The sequence below is a fragment of the Chelmon rostratus genome, chromosome 24, assembly GCF_017976325.1.
Source record: "Chelmon rostratus isolate fCheRos1 chromosome 24, fCheRos1.pri, whole genome shotgun sequence".
In the NCBI taxonomy this organism is placed as follows: Eukaryota; Metazoa; Chordata; class Actinopteri; order Chaetodontiformes; family Chaetodontidae; genus Chelmon; species Chelmon rostratus.
Window position 1 is genome coordinate 14,737,610 of NC_055681.1, and position 21,300 is coordinate 14,758,909.

Sequence of the window (21,300 nt, forward strand, 5' to 3'; positions counted from 1 at the left end):
AACTCACTTCGGACACTCATGTTACTTTGGACAATTTTCAACTCCTGAGAGCAGACAGGCGAGTGATTGAGTGCAGTAAGAGGACGGTTGGGGGCATAGCGATGTTTGTGAACAACAGATGGTGTAACCCATCAGTGACACATCAGTGTAAAGGAGAAGTGCTGTGAGAGAGACATAGAGCTGCTAGCTGTTAGCATTCAGCCATGTTACCTGATGGACCTCTCTCATGTCATTGCGATAATGGTGTACATCCCACTGTCGGCAGCATGTGATGGTTTCACAGTTGCAGACGTCTCACCTGCAGGCCCTCCTTCTCATGTCCAGTGACTTCTATCACACTTCCCTGTCTTCCCACCTTCACCCAGTACCTTAAATGTCAGACACAATAGAACACTGGACTTACTGCATGCAAACACTAAGGATGCTTACAGTTCTTCACCCCTCTTCCTGCTGGCCTGCTCTGATCACAACCTGGTTCATCTGCTCCCTGCCTAGATACCTTTGGTGAATAAACAACTGCCAACCACAAGGTATATGAGGAGATGGTCAGAGGAGTCCAGTGTGGACTGACTGGGAAGTGTTGTGCAGTCCACACAGGGTACCAGGAAGGTACTGTGAGTAAACTCTGAGTGTCCCTGGAACTAAAAGCCCTATTGAATGAGAAGACAAGGGTTTTTAGATCTAGGAACAAAACTGAGCTGAGGAGGGTGCAGAGGGAGCTGAAAAGGGAGATTAGAAGAGACAGAGACAGCTAAAGGAGAAAGCTGGAAGAGCGCCTTCAGGAGAACAATGCCAGAGATGTGTGGAGAGGCCTGAAAACAATCTCTGGCCACAGCAGTGACAATGGAAGGGGCCCAAGACCTGGACACTGGGAATGGACAAATGAACTGAATCTGTTTTTCAACAGATTTGATTTGACGTCCATTCCCTCCCCCACCCACCAGAGCCCAAACCAGACAACTTCTCCACACTCCCTCTGTTTCCCTGGAGTATCCCTGGAGTATACCAGCAGCACCCTCATCACATCACTTAACCCTCTTCAGCTCCATATCACAGGCTACATACCCCATCGCTCACCTCACTCACCAGGAGCCATCTCCCAGCCCCCCTCCCAGGCTCTCCATAACGGCAGATCAGGTGAGGAAGGAGCTCAGAAAGCTGAAGGCGAGGGTTTGGACATCATTGTGCGGGAGTAAAAATGCCTGGGTGTGCACCTCAACAACAACCTGGACTGGACCACCAATACAGATTCCCTGTACAGGAAGTGCCAAAGCCATCTCCATCTGCTGAGAAGACTGAGGTCCTTTGGAGTATGTAGGACACTGTTAAAAAAATTTTATGACTCTGTGGTTGCATCTGCTTCTTCATCTTTCTTTATTTTGTATCCCTTTTTTATTGACTTTATGATCTTTTCTTTCTTGATGTTTCTTTTTCATTCTTTGCTGTACATAACAATTCCATTTCTACATCATGGCATTAATAAAGTTGTATAATAATAAAGCATCGCCTCTCGTTTTTTCACATTAAGTTCATGCAGGTGTTTTATATTGCTTGTATATGAAAGGTTTAAATCAGGTCAAAGCTCTGAAAAGGCTAGCAAATGGACGGTTAAGTAGAAATAAATTTGCCTTGCATGTTGATGTTAATGACTTGCCACTGGGTAAACGTTTATGAGAGTGCTCCATTTTCTATGCTCATACAGGACAAAAGACAGTAATGCAGTACTTGTGTAGTTGTAACACTATGTCAGTGACACTAAACGCAACAAAAGAACAACAAATCAATGAATCAACCATACAGTGACTGTTGAGGGAACCAGGGCAGGGGCAGTTTTGATATCTTGAGTGACTTTGAACAAAGCAGCACTGCATCAGGGATCCAATGATATAATTAAACAGCTGGTTAGATGGTTAATCATGAGATCAATTAACCCTTTGACATTTGTTTGAATTAAAACTTTGGTTTTATGTTGAGGAATGGAAGGAACTGCTTATTAAACAATTGTCACTGTTAATGTCATCATCAGTGGACCAGCATACATAGATTTAATTAACAGACTTTTTGCCCCTTCAGCATTTCTAAAGGAAGATTGGAGAGAAGGAGAGGAGCTGGACTAATGGGTGACCAGATGAAGCAGGACTATCATCTTATACTGGCTTTTGGTGGAGTGAACCCAATTTTCATGCCTACCATCTGAGCATTAACGTTTGGCTTGATGTCAGATAAGGCGGGAAAAAGGCACTGCTATGTTCTTTACCCAATCATATCTTCTCAGATGCCACATGTAATTTATAATACCTTCCATATTGCACTGCACTTCAAGACAAGATGGATTTTTTCTTCCAGCGTCATTTCCGCCGTCGGCAAAAAAGACAGAAACATCCTGCTGCAATGCATCAGCCTGGTCCAGCTATTCCGGCCAGTAAAGCCAGGAGGCGCTCTAGTGTTGGGCTGCCTTCTGTAGCATTAGTACAGTCCAGACACTCTTTAATTGGTTTACCTCCAGTTTGCACTGACCAGTGCCGGCGCCCCAGTGTGGGCTTATTGGTGGCCAGTGGACAGAAGCGACAGTCCATAATAGAGCTAGGATTAACAAACATAAAGGAAGCAGTTGGAGAATCTGGAAGAGGAGTTGAGAGAGCTGATGTAGCCACCAAACAGGGAAGAAGGAGATTTCAGTATAAACCTCACCATGCTTGGGGTTCCTCTGGCACCATGCCATGTGTATATCGTGGGCTGGCAGTGCGATATCGACGTCCTTCTAAAGTGAAATCCATTGAACCTCATTTACTTGGATCCTCTATGTTACTTGCAAGTGTAGTACAGATGGGCAGAGGAGTGAAAGAGAAGGAAGAGGAAGCACTAGATGCCTCCCTGTGTTCCTGTTCAGAGTCAGATGGAGAAGAAGAGAGTGATGAAGGAGTAGAGAACGGAACTGGAGGAGTAAACAATCGGGTGCACTTAAACCCAGCACTCATTATGGAGACCATTACACCCCGCCTCTTGCTCCGCCCTCCACGCTGTCTGAGACGAAACTCCTCCCACCTTCTTCCGGCAGACTCTTTACTTCAGAGCAGTGAAACAGGTTATGAAGTTTATCGTGGATATAATCGACAAAGATCAAGTCAAGCTCACTGGACTTTAAATAAACCGATCCAGACTTCCACAACCAGCCCCAGTCTGGGTCAGCTGGCCTCAGCTGGGCTTCGGCCTGAGCCTGGGGATGCTGAAACAGATGTGGCCTCCTCTGGGTCTGCGCTCCATAAAAGCTGTTCTTCACCACTGGGGGGACCAGAGGGAACCATATACTATGATCCTTATCTGGATACATGGGAGAACTTCCTATCGTATGTAACAAACACATAAACACACACACACACACACACACACACACACACACACACACAGGATAACTAAAATGTCATGCTTTCAAACACAGTATTGACATACACTTTGTGCAGAATCACAGTAACAGCAACTTTATTCCAAGGTGTAGACAATCTGACCAGCCTGCTGTTGAGTTTGTTTTCAGCTCGTCATCATCAGTCTAAAAAAGTTGCTTTGTCTTGCAATTCATTTTCTTTCTTATTTGTTTTCATAGTGCAAAGCCTTTTGAACTCATATTCAGACTAGTCTTTGAGGAGTTTCCTTATCCATCCCTAATGGGCTCTTTGCCACTAGTTTTCTTGTCAAAGCCTGCCATTTTTAGTTGAATCATTGGAAAAGTGTATCCAGTGCTCCCATTTTGCATTTGAAAATGTGTGATGCTATAAAAATGAAAAACAAGCATACAAACAAAATGTTTCACGTCCCATGTGACTGCTCTAGTTTGAACAGATTCTGTGTGCATTTGATATAAATATATGATCCAGTAACACTAACAATGAGACAAGATAGCATGCTCGCACAACTCACTCACCTGATATTCACGATTGTGTCGGAGAAGGGACCTCACTTTTCTAATGACTGAGTACACACAAGTGCTGTCACTGACATTATTGTTTGAGATACTACTAGTCATAACAATTTCATTGTGGTCTGATGCTAAGCAAGAGTGCCATAACAGGGTGGGGAGAGGGTACCATGAATGATTTAGGGCAGCATGTTCAAACTAATTATCCATTAAGGGCCATGTGGCTGCAGGTTTTCATTCCAACCAAGGAGGAGCACACCGGGCAGGGCTCATTTAATCAGCTGATCTCAGTCTTCAGCTGATAATTAGGTGACCTCTTAACTAGTTGCAACAAAAACCTGCAGTCACACGGCCCTTTATGGAATAGTTTGGACATGTCTGATTTAGGGGGACCCCAGAAATACAGGGGATTGTAACATGCCAGGGATTATACACTTTTTATTGTGTCAGTTTTAATTACTTAATTACTACAGTAGACAGAAACTGTGTGTAATTTATTATGCTGTGAATGAAGAGCCAGTTTGGGGCTGCAGGCCACTAATTACCAACAGCTATACCAGACCATGGCTAGACAGTACAGCTACTTCAGTAGCTGTATGGACACTCTAGCCAGCTAGGCTACTGTTGAATATATAGTATTTCACATGGTTAAGCAATTCCATCAGCTAACTTTGCTTTGTTACTGAATTACTGTTCGCTGTAGCCCAAGTACTTTGAGTCCCATGTACTGCGACTTTGAAGAAGACAGTATAGTTACACTCTCATGTAGGCTTATTTCAACCCAGCAAGTGTAAGTGTACATATTTTTTGTTTGAAGTGCTTTTAAACAGTTGAAAATTCTTTGAAGGCAGAACACCAGCTTCTCTCTGTTTGCATTTACTGAACTTTTGAATCTTCAAGTAAAGTCAAAAGAAAATCTATCGCAATAATTTAAAAATGTATTTCAAATTTGAGTGAATATTGTGAACAGAAAGAGCGCCTGAATTCAGAAGTAAATATTTTGCATTTGGTCCGATGCTGCCCCAGGACACTTCTTTTTCGTAGTATTCTCTTAGAAGTAATGCCAGACAGACTCCTCTGAGTCTTCTGGACTTTGTCTTTGTTTCAGCCCATCCTCGCTTACAGAGGTAAGGCGAAGTTAATGTTAGCAAGGTGAGCATTTTATCATGATTAGAACTTTTGATTGTTAACATGATCAAGACATTTGTGTTTGTGAAATATAAGAAGATAACATAAAAGAAGGAACAGTTTGTTGTCACCATGATGACTCAGTCAGTTTGGTAAACTCATCCTCATTGCAATGAAAGATGATTCTGCACTTAATGTTCTGGTGGAAGCACTGTGCAAATGTTGTGATTGTCTGATTGCTTGAGTGGGGGATCTATGTGATGGCCTAGTGCTGAAATGTGTTTGTTTCTATCTTCCACTCTGATACTCTATCAATTATGAAGGGGACCTGCAAAACTAGATTCCAAAGAGCCGGCTGTTTGTATGTATAAGTCAGTTAGAGCTCAGTTTAACAACAGAAGGCTGTGAGTTTATCTCTATAGTCATCATGTTAAAGCATGCCATCAACCTAAACTGTTACTGTTTTGTGGCCACAGAGATGATCATGCCACTCCCCAGTGAACACCTGATTGAGAACATGAGTCCTCGAACAGAACTGCTGACAATACGCTCTTTAAATTCCAGTTTCCAGTCTTAAACATCATGTCCATGTGAGCCGCTACCGCATGATGAATGACAAGTCTGGACTTCCTCTTGATCAACCCATTTTTTATTCTTTTAGTGTTTATTCACTCCACCATCGATTATCATTATTATCATCCTTCATATATATGGACACATTGTACACACACTGTTATTCAAGATCAACAACATCAACACCGGTTTGTGAGTATACTGTTATACCCACAAAGCAGTCTTATAGAAGTTATTGGATCAATCCAGTGTGTTTTTTGCAACAAATGTGTGAATGCAAAAACAGTTTCTCAAAGTTTATAGATGGTAGTCTGTATCTTGGTTTACAATGGACTTATTTCCTTTTCAGTTTACCATAACCAGCTTTTGACTCTAAAACCTATGCTAACCAACAGTAATGCCTTCTGTGTTTTACCGTTTTTTTTTTTTTTTTTTTTTTTTGGAATGACATTCTGACAACTATAGCTGCTGGTAATTTACTGTTAAGTTGAACTAGTTGTTGCAATAAAATGTAACATATTATACAGCTGCGCTGTGTTTATCACTGAGGTCGACTGTAATTAGGTTTACAATATATTTGTTGTTTTTAACAAAAGTTTACTGGTAGCGGGTTTATATTATAGCAGTCTTATGAGTGTTTTAAGTGTTTTCCTCATGTCTGTGTGGGTTTCCGCAGCCAGACATACCGCTTTGGTAACTAAATTGCTCACATGTGTGAATGTGAATGGTTGCTTGTCTACATGTGTGTCTGCAATATGACCCCCCAAAAAAAAGAAAATTATATATATATATATATGTATGTATGAATGTATGTATATATATATATATATACACACACATATATGTATACATATATGTATATACATGTATATATGTATATATGTATACATATATATGTATATATATATATATGTGTATATCACAGAATTCTTTTGTTTGTTTTTTACAGTGATCGTACTATATCGTGCATTACAAAAATAAAAGGGATACTCCAGTCACAACATGATTCTACTTCTTCCTCTTATCAGTGTAAAGGAACATAGAAAGAAAAAATGGATATGCGGATATACAGATATTTTTATTTTTCTTCCAAATAGGAATGAAAATGTGGTACAGGCCTATATGTGTTTTGGAAGGGGCAGCCTGCCCCATAATATAGGTTAATTAATGAATGTAATCAGATTAATTTGCCCATGATTCATTAGCTGCTGGTGGGTTTCATGTATTTAACCCTGGTGGGATTGTTATTTTGGTTATTGGAACCATGTAGGTGTGGCCAGCTGTGTGAATGACAGTTGGTAAATTTGTCACATGAGACCAAGTGTGAAGTTGTGGGTCTGCTATATCAGTCTGGTCCAAGGTTTAGACAGTGTATGTAGTAGTATGCATATAGTATGATGCAAAAAGAAGGCAGAAATAGTAATAACTGCACTGTACAGTCTGGGTTACACTCCTAGATCCAGATGAGAAAACACTGAAATGAATTTGAGCATGTTAATTTATTCTTGACTTAATCCGAGTTCCATACTTCATGCTCCATTTTCTTGGTTTTTGGAGCTTTCATCCACTTCTCACAGGCTTCATTTTGACTATGATCAGGCTCAGCTGACATCATGAGAACATTCTCTCTCTTCGTGTCAAATGTCATTGTCCTCCTTGATCTTTCAGTCAGAAACATGCAAATTTGTGAAATATTGGAGGAATTAGATTTGTATGAATTTTATTGTCAGGAAGAAAATAGGAGCATTCACAAGTTTCTGTCTCTTTGTGTTCCCAGGAAAGCGATAGCTAAGTCCAGCCTGCACCATTTGCCCTGTCAACCCAGTACATCCTCTCTGACCAGGAACAACACAGAAGCAAATATCCGCAGTACTGTGGACTGGACTGTGAGTCTGGGTATCAGCACGACACAACAGGGGTCACACATTGTTGCTTTACCTCATACCTCGTTCCTACAACAGCAGCTCAGCAGCTTTGATATCATACAGGATAACACTCCCTCTTTTGTGTTACAGCTAAAATACCACGAGTTTCATTCCTGACATTTTGGTTTAGCTGCTCAGACAACTATGACTCATAAAAAGCTTTGGCTTAAAATCTAAGTATGAAATAATGTGCAGAATCCTTCCAGATAAACATGAGTTGACACTGACAAGCACAGTCTTGTATCAAGGATTTACTTTTTCTGGAACAATTAAACCTTTTTTTACAGAAACAAGGTGCCTTCAGTTTCTGTCCCCCTCTGAGCCTCCTCTGTGTCTCTGTGTGTTTCTCTCTGTAGGAGTCAGCACTATATGGAGATCATATCTGGTTTGAAACTAATGTGTCTGGAGACTACTGTTATGTGGGAGAACAACACTGTATTGCCAGAGCATTGGTTAGTATCTTACTGAAATTACCCCCCTGTTCCTCTCCTCCCTCTCATCTCTATCCCTCTTTGTGTTCTCAAAGTTACATTCCTATGTAGCTATTTCTAATTTTCCCTTTGATTATTACACAAAATGTTTATAATGTTTATATGCTCACACTGCCTATAGGCACCAGCTAAGCAACTGAGGTACTCATTAAGAGGGCCTGTTCATCCACATTACAAAATGTTGTATGTGGTGGTCACAGCGTCAAAATTTTCATCAGCAACATCTCTTTGCAGAATTCATCTCCCTGCTACTTTAACAGTTTTGTGATGACTGGAAGCAGCAGTGTTGTATCCTGACACTGACTAGAGCAGCACAACAGCAGGCACTGAACATTGGCTATACTGTATCAGACCGGTCCAAGGCTCAGACTGTGCAAAGATGACAGTTATTCATATGGTATGATGCAAAAAGAAGGCAGAAATAGTAATAGCTGAGCTGTACGGTGTGTCTGAGTGTGGGTTACACTCACAGGTCAAGATGTGAAAAACTGCAAGTAATTTGAGCAGGGTAGTTTATTCTTGACTTTGTAGCAAAATAATCCAAGCTCCATACTTCAAGGTCCACTTTCTTGGTTTTTGGGCTTTCGTCCGAATTTCACTGGCTTCATTTTGACTATGGAACAGGCTCAGCTGACATCATGTGAATATTCTCTCTGTTGGTCTCTGGTGTCAAATGTGAATGTCCTCCTTGATCTTTCTCTGGTCATTCACCGGGTCCTAGTCCATAACCTTTGACATCTTCCCAGTGGACACTGTAAGTGGTTTTGGTGTTTACAGTTTGTTTTCCATGGTTCATTCACTCTCTTAACGAGGGTCTTCACTCAAGTGACTTTGCACAGCTCTGTGAAGCCTGAAACCCAGTCATTGCTGCTTGTGGCTTTGAACTTGGATCAGAACAACTGTTTAAAGCTGTTGACTGCAAAAATGTTCAAACCCAGAATTGCGGCCTGTGGCTATATTTTTTAATTTATTTATTGTCTTTACTGACAAGTTTGATATAATACACAAAGAGAAGAAGACGATGCATGACACAAACACAGGAAAATCATTCCAAATGCTAATGCTATGATTACTCAACCATCAATATCATCCATTCAGTGTCATCAAAGCCAGTCATGTTTTATTTTTGTTCATGTCAGCTCATATGAAGGTCAAGCATATGTTGAGCTTGTCACCCTATGCACAAAGTCATCATATGCCGTGGAATTTCTATGCATCCAGTTTCAGCTAACAGCATTTCACTTTTTGCAGTACAGGCTGACCCTCAGTGGTCAGAGATGGCATTACTTCCTTATATTTTGTTCACTCAAAACAAATGTCTAAATTACTGCTTTTGTTCTCTCTCTGTCTTTCTCTTTTTAGCAAAAGTCTATCAGTCGCAGGAAGTGTGCTGCCTGTAAGATAGTTGCCCACACCACCTGTATTGAACAACTGGAGAAGGTAATTCCTCATGTATTCAAACATAATTTTACCAAACAGACTCGTCCAGGGAATCCAAATGAGTTCACCTTTTAGATTGACTTTATGTAGACAGGAAACATAAAGATGCAGGTGTAAAACTTCAGTCATCACATGCATAAAGCTGGGGAGGAGAAGATTAAGGAAGGATGTTTAAAAAATCTTTCATGCGGGACAAAGGGTGATGGAGGCAAGAATAAAGAAGGATTAAATTCTCAGTAGTCATGGATGAGTTTAAGATCAGAGAGACGTGAAAAGAAGGATTACTTTAAACCTCAGTCATGATGGAAATTTAAAATCTATTCAAGGATGGTTGTTTAACTTGACTGTTAATTTATTCATTTTCATTTGTGAAGCAGAGGACAGCACATGTGAAACAATGGGCAGGTTGTCTTTAACTGTCCCTCCTATCTAACCTGCAGTTTCCCAGTTCTAGAGCCATTCTGCTGGATGCCACCCTGCCCCTCAATGACCCCAACTTTAGAGTGAGATACACAAAGCTCTTTGTCTCCTTTCTCCTTGTCTGTGACCCTCAATCTGACAGGAAATGGTGTTGTCTGCACTTCACATCATTCAATTAATAAAGAACCCACTGCACAACATGATATCAGTGTTTCCCTTAGATGAGAGTTTATTTGGAGCAAAAATATAACATAATAATCATTGTAGGTGGGGGCAAATGTATGCTGCCCAAATAAAATCACAACAGTATGGGAAACACAGATAGAGCATGTATTCTGTAAAGGCAAACAAGTTTGTGGATAATCCACTTTTAAAATGAGTGAATCGAAACAGAATCTAAGTCTTGCAAGACACACACCCTCTGACAACTTCCACTTATGTTCTTCCATCATCAAAAAGGTGTCCTTTTCTTTTCCTTAAATCACATAGAACCTTCTGTCTCTTTGCCTCATTTTCTTGTTGATCAAAGTGTTATGATAGACCTGATGATCTGGTTTAAAGGGGTAGCTCTGCTGATTTCAAATGCTCACGAGATCTCAGGGAGGGATCTAAATCAGTGAACAAAGAGGGATAAGGACTGGTACAGAGACAAAGTCAGGATGAGGAAAACAGCACACAACTGTGAAAACAGTATTAGACAACGAATTTCATGATAGTGAATGCAAATGAAGATATTCTATAAACAATAGTTAGACCAAAGGTATTGTAGAAGAAGAAGTTAGTGCAGTAACAAGGTAACTGGATTCATATAGACTAGCTGTTAAATTAGTTAGGTTACATTGTGCTTCATGTTCCATGACCTTTGACCTTTTCCCATTTAGTTGATGATGTGAGGGTTTTGATCTGGTGTTCTAACATGACTGATGCTGTATACTGAAACATCTGTGACGATGGAGTGAACTCCATCTGCTGATGTAAACTCTCCGATGCAGTTTAAAACTCAGGCAAATAAAGTGGACCTAAGATTTTTTCTTTTTAGAAGGTCAAGAACAAACTTTCATGCATAATGTTTATGTGGTTGTAGCTGATATGTTTTGGGTCATTAGGCCTGTATAAACTCTTCCATTTCAGATGGTCAAGACACGTTCATTCTCACCAATCAAAATTTGATTTGAAGTTTGTTTAAATTTACAAGTAGAATATACTTAGGAATGAAAAGTTTCAGAAGACTATGACATTATGTCTCATATACTGTCCAGTTTTTCCAACACACCGTTGAAACCACTGTACATCATATGAAACTCCCACTGAGTAAAATATTAAAACCTTCATGTTTTTAATTACTATGTGACGTATTCCACATTTTGTACATTTTATACATCTTTCCTCAATATCAAGTCTGTGATATTTGATATCTTTGGACGTTTTTTAGAACATATTTGTGGATTTGAACAATGTGAGTCTGGTAATGATGTATGGATTAATAGGTCTTAGTCAACCAAGTCCTTTGCTGTCATTAACTTGTATTTCTCCAAGCTTTTCCCCACATCATGACATCAGAAGTACAGTGTGAATGTGAAACTAAACCATGATTTGTAGAAAGAACAGAATTGTTGTAAGAATGAACCAGAGCAGTTCATCAGAATACCTGTTCCATACACCTTCCCCCAAAACAGCTTGCCTGACCTAACAGTTTTCACCCTGGCAACCACATTGTCTGGTGGTGTCCCTGCTCTGGTTAGGGTGGCCCTGTTTTCCTTTCTGTGCACACTTCACTATGGGGAATCATGGTGTCTCCCCTGGAAGCGGAGCCCACTTTCACTGCTACGAAGTCCCACATGTCTGAAAGTCTTTGTCTGAACTGCTTTTCTCTCTAAAATGTCTTCTATCTACCAGCCTGGTTGTTGGGAATCATTCCGATCATGGCTCTACAGGTCTGTCCATGTTGTACCAGCTGTCTGTTCTGGAGTTCCATGTTTTTTCCTTCTAACTTGTGCAGCAAGTTAGACATTAGCCCACTTATCATCTACATATTTACACCTCTCAACTCTGTCTCTGCTTTCCTCAGATTAATTTCAGGTGTAAACCATCTTTCAGAGAATCAGGCTCTAGGAACATTCGAGAGGTGAGTTCTGGAAATGTTTCCCAACAGATTGTTATTGGGGATCTAAGCAGGGTGCAAGGAAATCCTCACCTTGTTTTCTCTTTGACTAATACTTTTTATGTTGCTCATATTAAAAATAGTTGCTCAAAATGTGCAAACAAGTTAGCTATTTAATTTAGGTTTTTCAAAAAATGTGTTGTTTATGTTCAGCCCATTGTAGTGCGTCATCACTGGGTGCACCGGAGACGGCAAGAAGGGAAATGCAAACAATGTGGGAAGGTGGGTGGAAATTCTGGTATTATTTTTATTGATCAACAATTTAATAAGAATAATTTTAATGTCTGCTTGTCATACATTGTCTTTTTTAACATTATACAGTGAAAATATTATTTCTGTCTTGCCAATCCCCCAGATGTATGGAAGTGTTTTCCTAAATTGACAATATAAATTAAAGTGGTAGTTTAATATCATTTTCAGCAGCAGTTAAGTACAAAGAAGAATTTGTGCTTGTCTGTGCAGGGCTTTCAGCAGAAATTTGCTTTCCACAGTAAAGAGATTGTGGCAATCAGCTGCTCCTGGTGCAAACACGCTGTGAGTATGTTTGGAACAGGGACTGAGCTACACACTGGGGCGAGATGATCATTTGGCTTGAGTTATAGTCTTTCTACGTCTACATCAACAGGTACCAATAAATAAATGTATTATAACGTTGTATTTTCCTCTTTAGTACCACAACAAAGTGTCCTGCTTCATGCTGCAGCAGATTGAAGAGGCTTGTCCAATAGGGGCTCACGCTGCCCTTATAGTTCCACCCACATGGATCATTCGGGTCCGTCGCCATCAGGTAACACGGCTTTCAGTCACTTTACAACTGGTTTGTTTTTATAGGGATCAGGGACAGTACCTAACTCTGCAGTACCTGCCTTATCATGCACTAGCTTCACTGTCAGTGTACATGCCTGTGCTTATAGATGAACCTTTAAAACATAAAACATCTGTGATTGACTTTCCTTCATTTCCATTTAAACTTACATCCACCCACTGTCAGCAATGAAAAGTGCCCACTGTAAACAACCAGGGGGGACCCCAGCCCTGGCCTAGAGGACACCTAGCCAAAACATGCTGTGTGACTCCCCAACTATTCTCATTCCTAAGATTGGCCATCTGCCATAAATCTGCCATATACAGCATATGATATTTGCACCCCAAGCTGTCCTGAAAAAACTTGAACTAATATAACATATTCTGTTTTACATCTTTGCATTTTCACCCCCCTCTCTTCCAGTGTTTTCATGTTGGACACACCTTGTTGTCTAGCAGGAATACCAAGAGTAACCATTGACTGCATGTTAACAACATAATCAGTTGTCACTTTGTAGCTATTTATAAATTGAACCCCTTAACAAATTCTTCACTTTATCAAGCTTGAGAAAGAACATCACATGAAACCAAGTAGAAATGAAGGGAGGCCATTGAAAAGGAATTCTGCGAAGGGATTTTGTAGTATTTGGATGTCAATAGGTTTGCAATTTAAGGCAGTGGACATCTGTCACATTTGTCATTTACATTGGGATTTATTTTGGATAACCTGCATTTGGAAAAATGTAATCTGCGTAACACTTTGAATTGTATAACCCTGAGACACATTTGCTGTACTGAATGGAAACGTTTTTTCTTTCACTCTGAGAACAAGCAGCATTACATCTCCGTCTCTGCTCCTCATGAAATCAACCTTCAGTGATATGCAGCTGCTGTCTCTGTTTTTTAACAGACATCTATGAAGTCTAGTAAGAAGAAAAAGAGAACATCATTCAAGAGGAAAAGCAGCAAGAAAGGAGCAGAGGTGAGTGCTATACCACTGTGATCCACTAGGTGCACACATGGAACAAATAACAAATAACCTTACAGTGGTTTTGGTCCTTTATGTCTGACACTTCATCATCTTAACTTATTGGTGTATAACTTATTTCACAGGAGTACAGGATCGTGAATAATACTGTTTTTATTTTCAATAGTGATTGTTCAAATAGTAGCATACATATGAACACTAAATGGATCTTATTGGCTGTTGGACCTTAGGCACTTAAAGCACTGATCACAGGGCTGCCAATTTGATCCTCATCCCCCTCCTTGAAGTGTCTTAGGGCAAGACACTAAACACCAAATTGGTCAGGACAGCAAGTGTGTGTGTATTGATGAATGCATGGCAAAAACCTTGTAAGGCACTTTGGACAAAAGTGCCATAGAAATTTAGCTGTTTACCATTTACTACTGTTAAGGAGTGGTTGATTCTGTCGTGTGGGCAAGTGAAGCATTCTGCTTCTCTCATTGTAGTGAACAGATGAATCAGCCTATTTGGAAAAGTATCTTGCAGTCTTTGTAGCTGCTAGTTTTCTGTCCTGGATTAAATGCTTAGAGACAACATCCTGTAGACCAGTGGTCCCCAACCTTTTCTGTACCATAGCCCAGTTTAATGTCTGACAATATTTTCAGGGCCCAGTCTAAAGGTGTAGCAGATAAAAACAAAATAAAATGATAAGATCGGCATTAAAAACGGTGGTATTTTCTCTTTAATAATAATAATAACAATAATAATGAACGTAAATCAACTTTTTAATCATGTCAAGAGGTCATGTCAAAATAAAACGTCATTAAGACTGGAAAAATAAATCAAACAAATTATGTGAAAAAACTAAATAATGGAAATGATTTTTTGTTTCTGTGCGGCCCAGTACCAAATGACCGATGGCCCACTAGTGGGCCGCGGCCCACGGGTTGGGGATCAATGCTGTAGACCAGTCCCAGGCTAGACAGCCTGAATGGGCAAGTTCTGCAATAGAGGATTTGAGCAGATCATTTTCTTCTCTGACAGGAAGGACGGCAGTGGAAGCCATTCATAATCCGACCCATTCCTTCACCTCTGATGAAACCCCTGGTGGTGTTTGTCAACCCCAAGAGTGGAGGAAACCAGGTATGAACAAAGCAGTCAACATGGTCACAAATCCATTCATTCAGTGGGTTAACTATTGTAATGATTCAGCATAGGGGCCACTGAACAATAAATCATGCAGTTTTAATAGCAGTCAGTCAACCATGAACCTAGTTGTTCAGTCAGAAAACATGTTGGTAAGTTAATCACCTTATTAACTGAGCAATTATGGTGTCAGGAAGCCAGTTAGTCAGTCAGTGAGTAGGTAAATCAGAGAAGTTTGGACTTGAATCACATGACCTAGACTTCAGTCAGATTTAGGTCACAAGCTGATGATTTCCAGCTTAACCTGAAAAATCAAACAGCAGTCAAAACTGGATGTATACTCTGACACCAGTGAGTGTTGATTCACGTTTTGATAGACTTGAGCCTGCACCTCAGCCTGAAGAAAAGGCTGCATTTAATATACAGTACAGCACATCACTTGATTCAGACTTAAAACATGTAGGACGTGGCTCTTGACCTACTTGGCTCAACTTGGGACTTAACTGGACTTGATTCTGGGATAGTTGAGTTACTTTCTGGTCTTCCAATGTCCTGTTTCTTTCTCTGACTCACAGGGCAATAAGATCCTGCAGTCCTTCATGTGGTATTTGAACCCTAGACAGGTGTTTGACCTGAGCCACGGAGGACCAAAAGAGGGGTAGGTCTCTCTCTCTCTGTCCCATACATACACACACATACATGTGCTCACGCCCACTGGCACACACAGACACACACACAAACACCAAACGAAATTATATAAATGGGTGAATAAATAATTGGTCAGAAAAATGAGTAGTCTGGTGGTACAGCAGTCAGTACTTCTGTATCATTAGCCAGATGGCAGCAGGGTGAACCGGCTGTGGCTTGGCTGGGTATTGTCTTTTAAAATCCTTTGGGCTCTGTGCTGACACCTCACCGATATCGCTGATGCTTGTGTGTGGGTACCAAATTTCTGGCCACATAACAAAGGACAAAACGCTGGCAAAACAACATAGAGAAGACAAAAACAGATAATACAGGCTAGTTAACAGAATGTCACAGGGAATCACAGAACAGTGTCAGGCTAGCTGTCATTTGTTGCTTTGGTTTGAAGTTTGTGTATGTTTGTGTGTCTGTGTGTGTGTGTCTGTGTTCTGAACAGCGAGTCTATGGGCTGGATGGATGTTTAAGTATAGGAAGGCTACTACTACTTCTACCACTACCACTAATGATAATATTAATAATATTAATAATAATATATATATATATATATATATATATATATATATATATATATTGACTGATTGGTCTAGGTTTGGGTCGCTCCCAGACTCTTATAAAAGGGGGCTAGTCCATTTTTGGCTTGATCCCTTATAGAACTGCTCCCACACCCTATAGTGGGGGCCAGTTTATTAGGGATTGATAGTCAATCTATTTGCATAAGGGGAAATGATAAAATCAGGAAAAAGATGACGTAGTTTTCCTTCCCCATGCTGCTCAGAGGGCCCTGAATGGAGCTTCAGTGCCCTGAATTGAGCATTTCTCAAACAGTAATATTATTATGGGCTATTCAGAATCAGAATCGGCTTTACTGGCCAAGTATGTGTGCACGTACAAGGAATTTGACTCTGATTTAAATACTGCATTCAATGTACTTGCATAGAAAAAAAAGGGAAAGAAAGGGTTTACAGTTAATGAATATAGTCTTTATGTGAGGGCCGCATGATTTCTTCAACACGATGACATCCATACACCAACTTTCATGAAAGTAGAAGCAGATTCAGAAAAACTCAGCTATGCGGCCATCTTGGAAAGGTGAAATCTATGTAATGTGAACTCTGAGCCAGGTTTCAATAAAGCACAGGGTGGCAGAACTGTAGAAGCTGGACAAGAGGAAATTAAAATATATGAAATCCCTGCTATGTCAGCTTAACAAGAGCTCTGGCTTAAAGAGCTGCTGCTCCTCCAACAAGTTTAGCTCGGCTTGATGAAAAGTGGAGAAAAAGTCTGACCGATTTACAGATGTTTAACAGCTCCTAGTTAACAGTTTCCAGATGATAAAGGTTGTTAGATGTTGTGTTGTGGTTTTTGAATGGAAAAAGGGAACAACAGATGAGGAAAAATGGAGGATGAAAAAGGTCCAAGGAGAGATGTATGCTTGAATCACTAGTAGTAGCAGCTGGGGGATCTCACACTGTTTCCTGAGAGTTGTGTTCACACTGGCGTCTGTCCACAGTGCAGTTTTAATTACCGGCTAACAAGACCTTGGCATGGGAACTGAATACTGAATACTGAGTGAAGAGCTGGTGCTTATATACTGTTGCAGTCAGTGGGTCTTCATTGCCTCAGGTGAGGAGGCCAAGCCACACCTGTAGCCATGCCTTGCAGGTAAACACACACACTTGACAGACAGGGGAGAGACAGACAGACAGAGGGACAAGGAAAAACACAGGACACAAAAAGGGAAAAAAGGAGGGGAGACTGTACATCCCCACAGCTTGACCCCCTAATAAAGTTAATCCACTGAGTCTTGACATCCTCAGATGGTGTGACTTGTAGCCAACAAAAGAGCAGTTCCTGTGCTCAGCTCTTAGATTTGTACTCGCCCTCAACAAAGTCTGGAGTAAAATAACCATTTCCATCGTCAGTTGTCAGATGGTGGCAATGGATGAATAGACGAAGACTCTGAAGACGGAGAAATTGACTGTTTTGCTCTTATGGTTACCCCATTACCTTTAACATCTTTCCATTTACCTTTCAATGATTGATGTTATGGTGACTTGTGTTTTGTCCTCAAACAAACATTAAGGGGACTGACCCTTTGTAAGTCCCCATAATGTTTCCAGTCCCTTTTTGGGACATAACATAGACTTTCATTAATGTCATCTTCTTCTAGCCTGGAGTTGTATCGTAAAGTCCATAACCTGAGGATCCTGGCCTGTGGAGGAGATGGCACTGTGAGTAGTAACACACACACAGACATACACCGTTGGTACATGCAGAGATGTATAATAAGACCTGTATTTGTAAAGTAACACCAATTATTCACCTTTGTATAGACGAACTAAAAACTTCAGGCAGAAAATAGATATGATAGAGTAGACTGAGGAATAAAACGAAAAAATTGCTAAAAGCGACCAATAACCAAAAACTAAAACAATAAAAAAAGACCAATAAACTGATGAGATGCTACGTTTACGCTGTTGGAAAGCTTAGATTCTCATGAATCGATTGACGCAAACCGCTTCAAGATACAATCACAACAGGAGGCACAATAAATGGCAATAGCAGACAAACAACTGTTTGGCAACTGACCAATTACGTCTCTTAGTGATCCACAGATCGATAACACTCCGACAAAATGGTCTGGTAACATCCAGATGATCCAGATGATCTCATTTCAAATTAGCAGGTGATGTGCTCATCCTCCGCTTGTCTTCTGTGTTTTCCCTGTTACAACTTCTGGAAATGTATGCAGAAGGGCATTTTCTTGGCTCCAGTTACTCTCTGGAGTCTCAGGTTTCAAATGACACCCCAATTGACCAATCATGGTCTGCCACATGAAGCAAAGCAACCACAGAGGCCAATAACAGTTTGAGTTGAACAAAGTCCCTTCTTCTCTTTCAGTGTGATGATTGAGCCACAGCTGATTTTGAAGATGACTGATGTTCTGAATAGAAACAACGAAATATTAAACTTGCTGATATGCGACTTCAGTTGGTTATTTACAGCTGTGGCACGTCAAATCACGGATTTCAGTGATAATAGAGATACTAAGATAAGATAAGATAAGATAAGATAAGGTAGACTTTAATAATCCCCAGCCGGGGAAATTTGGGTATTACAGCAGCAGGTAATGGCAGTTGGAAAAGAAAATAGCAACAGAAATAGAGAAATTCAAAAAACAAAATAAAAAGTCTGGATATGGAAACCAGTGCTACATTAAGCAATGCTGGAGTTCAACACTCTGCCAGCTGTTGGTATAAAGGACCTGTGGTAGCGTTCCTTCTTGCAGAGTGGATGCAGCAGCCTGTTGCCGAAGGAGCTGCTGAGGGCCTGTGTCATGCAGGGGGTGGGAGGGGTTGTCAGTGATGGATGTCAGCTTGGCTAACATCCTCCTCTCACCTACATCTTCAATGTTGTCCAGAGGGCAGTCCAGGACAGAGCCGGCTCTCCTGACCAGTCTGTTCAGTCTCTTCCTGTCCCTCTCAGAGCTTCCACAGCCCCAGCAGACCACTGCATAAAAGATTGCAGATGCAACCACAGAGTCATAAAAATTTTTAGTAGTGTCCTACATATTTCAAAGGACCTGTCTTCTCGGCAGATGGAGACGACTTTGGCCCTTCCTGTACAGGGCATCAGTGTTAGTGGACCAGTCCATTTTATGGTTGAGGTATTAAACACAAATTGAAGTGATAAATATAGTAAATGGTATAAATACCTTAAATATTAATATAGATGACCAAAGTTTTGATCTAGTTAATTGAAATATTTTCTGGTTTCTCTGGTATAGTTACCACTTGTTATTTAACTTCGACTAGGGTAATGCTTCATGCATGGTTTTAGAGACTAAAATCATGCATGTACTCAAACAATAAATCAAATCAGTCTACTTTGGGTTTGCCTTTGGATAGCCATTTAAGGCTTATTTTTACTGGATTGGTAAGGGGTTGGAGTGGTGACCTATCATCAGTATAAAATGAAAAGATATCATGTTATCTGATAATATCATCCATTGGTAATGCATAAGTGGGTATGAAGACTACTTTCTGATGAACACTGAAAACTTCCTCTTTAAGACAGATGGATGCATGGTCAGATACAGCTTTTTGTCTCTGTTACTGCATGTCTGTGTATGTGTTGAACCAGGTGGGCTGGATCCTGTCTTGTCTTGATGAACTGGCATTAAATCCTCAACCTCCTGTTGCTGTGTTACCGCTTGGGACAGGAAATGACCTTGCCAGGACCCTCAACTGGGGAGGGGTGGGTACAAACACTGACAAACAAGCTCACACATAGCTAACCTGCCTAAAGTTAACTGATCCCTCATATGCTTTATTGAAGCTTCAGCATGTCAGGCAAGCTGCTGACTGCTACATCTTATTTTTATTCAGAATGATTGCCTTTATTCACTTAATGACAACACCGGGGCATGAACATTACACAAAATGCTGTCAACCAACATCACTCATTTACTTGCTGTTTGTCACATCTTAGCTGCTTATTCTAGCTCTCTGATTGGTTACACGGTATGTCTATCTGCCTGTGTAACCTAATGTTATCACACTGCATTTGCTTTATTTTTTTCCTTTGTCAGCAATCTTAACATACCTTTGGATTAAGTCCAAAGGAATATATAGATGGTTCAGACACATCTTTTTGTTCTTAGCAGCATTTTGTCAAATTCATTTCGTCTGCAGCTATGGCTATTTAGACTTAAGAAAATTAAATCCATCTGAATGAACATTTTCCTGATACGATTTTGTCACTTTAAAGTTAAAATCCTGTTTTATATCCATATCCATATATTTAAGCACATGTCTCTATATGTTTTGCTATCTGCATGTATTCCAGGGCTATACGGATGAACCTCTATCTAAAATCCTCTCCCATGTCGAGGATGGAACTGTTGTCCAGCTAGATAGATGGAATCTACAGGTGGAACCAAACTGCGGTGCAGGGGCTGAACTGGATGAACAACAAACTGATAAGGTCAGTGCACATGCACACATTCTCAAAGGTATAATGTACCTGGTCTCTGAGATAAATTCCTTGGAGGGCCAGAATTTTTCTTGACAGACACCTTGGGGCCGGACACTCAAATATTGGCCTAACATTATTATTTGATGTTTATATATATATCTATTTTTCATTTTATTACAAAACTGAAGGCATTTGTAGCCTTTATCAGTCAGGCTGCTATCACCTATACCACAGTCAGCCACTAGGAGTGATAGAGATATTTTGCCTTAAATCAATTCAAGTAAACTTTATTTATAGAGCACTTTAAAAACAAACACAGCTGAAACAAAGTCCCAATTGTGGGGCTGTCATATCAATCACTGGCTTCAACGCTAATACAGCGTCAGTTAGTGGAAGGAAAAGGCCTATTAACACAGGTAAAACAGCTCTCTCAAAGGCCATGAAATTAAAAGTTGATGTGGAAAACTGACTCTTTAATGATGAATGAAAAGTACGCATTTATTGCGCCAACCTATCGAAATGCCTCACCTGTTTACCTCGTTTGCAACGAAACTGTTGCTGTTGCAAAAGAATGTAATCTGTGCCATCACCACAACACTGAGCAGACAAATTCCTGCTCTCTGTGGTGTTGAAAGCCTGAGCACATGTTG

The 21,300-nt window shown here is 40.4% G+C and overlaps 1 protein-coding gene across 4 annotated transcripts in view; it reads left to right on the plus strand.

Annotated features, from left to right (window-relative positions):
* Nucleotides 1–21,300, plus strand: part of LOC121627414 (diacylglycerol kinase zeta-like) — a 135,782-nt gene that overhangs the window by 32,851 nt on the left and 81,631 nt on the right. For 2 of the 4 annotated variants that reach the window (XM_041966315.1, XM_041966313.1), the window contains 14 exons: nt 7,392–7,500; nt 7,896–7,991; nt 9,393–9,470; nt 9,911–9,973; nt 11,959–12,015; nt 12,205–12,273; nt 12,514–12,585; nt 12,722–12,838; nt 13,766–13,837; nt 14,867–14,965; nt 15,544–15,626; nt 17,844–17,904; nt 19,817–19,930; nt 20,522–20,659. In XM_041966315.1, coding sequence (XP_041822249.1) covers nt 7,392–7,500; nt 7,896–7,991; nt 9,393–9,470; nt 9,911–9,973; nt 11,959–12,015; nt 12,205–12,273; nt 12,514–12,585; nt 12,722–12,838; nt 13,766–13,837; nt 14,867–14,965; nt 15,544–15,626; nt 17,844–17,904; nt 19,817–19,930; nt 20,522–20,659 — 1,228 coding nt within the window. Of the gene's footprint in view, nt 1–2,073; nt 3,348–7,391; nt 7,501–7,895; nt 7,992–9,392; nt 9,471–9,910; nt 9,974–11,958; nt 12,016–12,204; nt 12,274–12,513; nt 12,586–12,721; nt 12,839–13,765; nt 13,838–14,866; nt 14,966–15,543; nt 15,627–17,843; nt 17,905–19,816; nt 19,931–20,521; nt 20,660–21,300 lie in introns of all 4 variants that reach the window. The other 2 variants (XM_041966311.1, XM_041966312.1) reach the window with 2 other exon arrangements.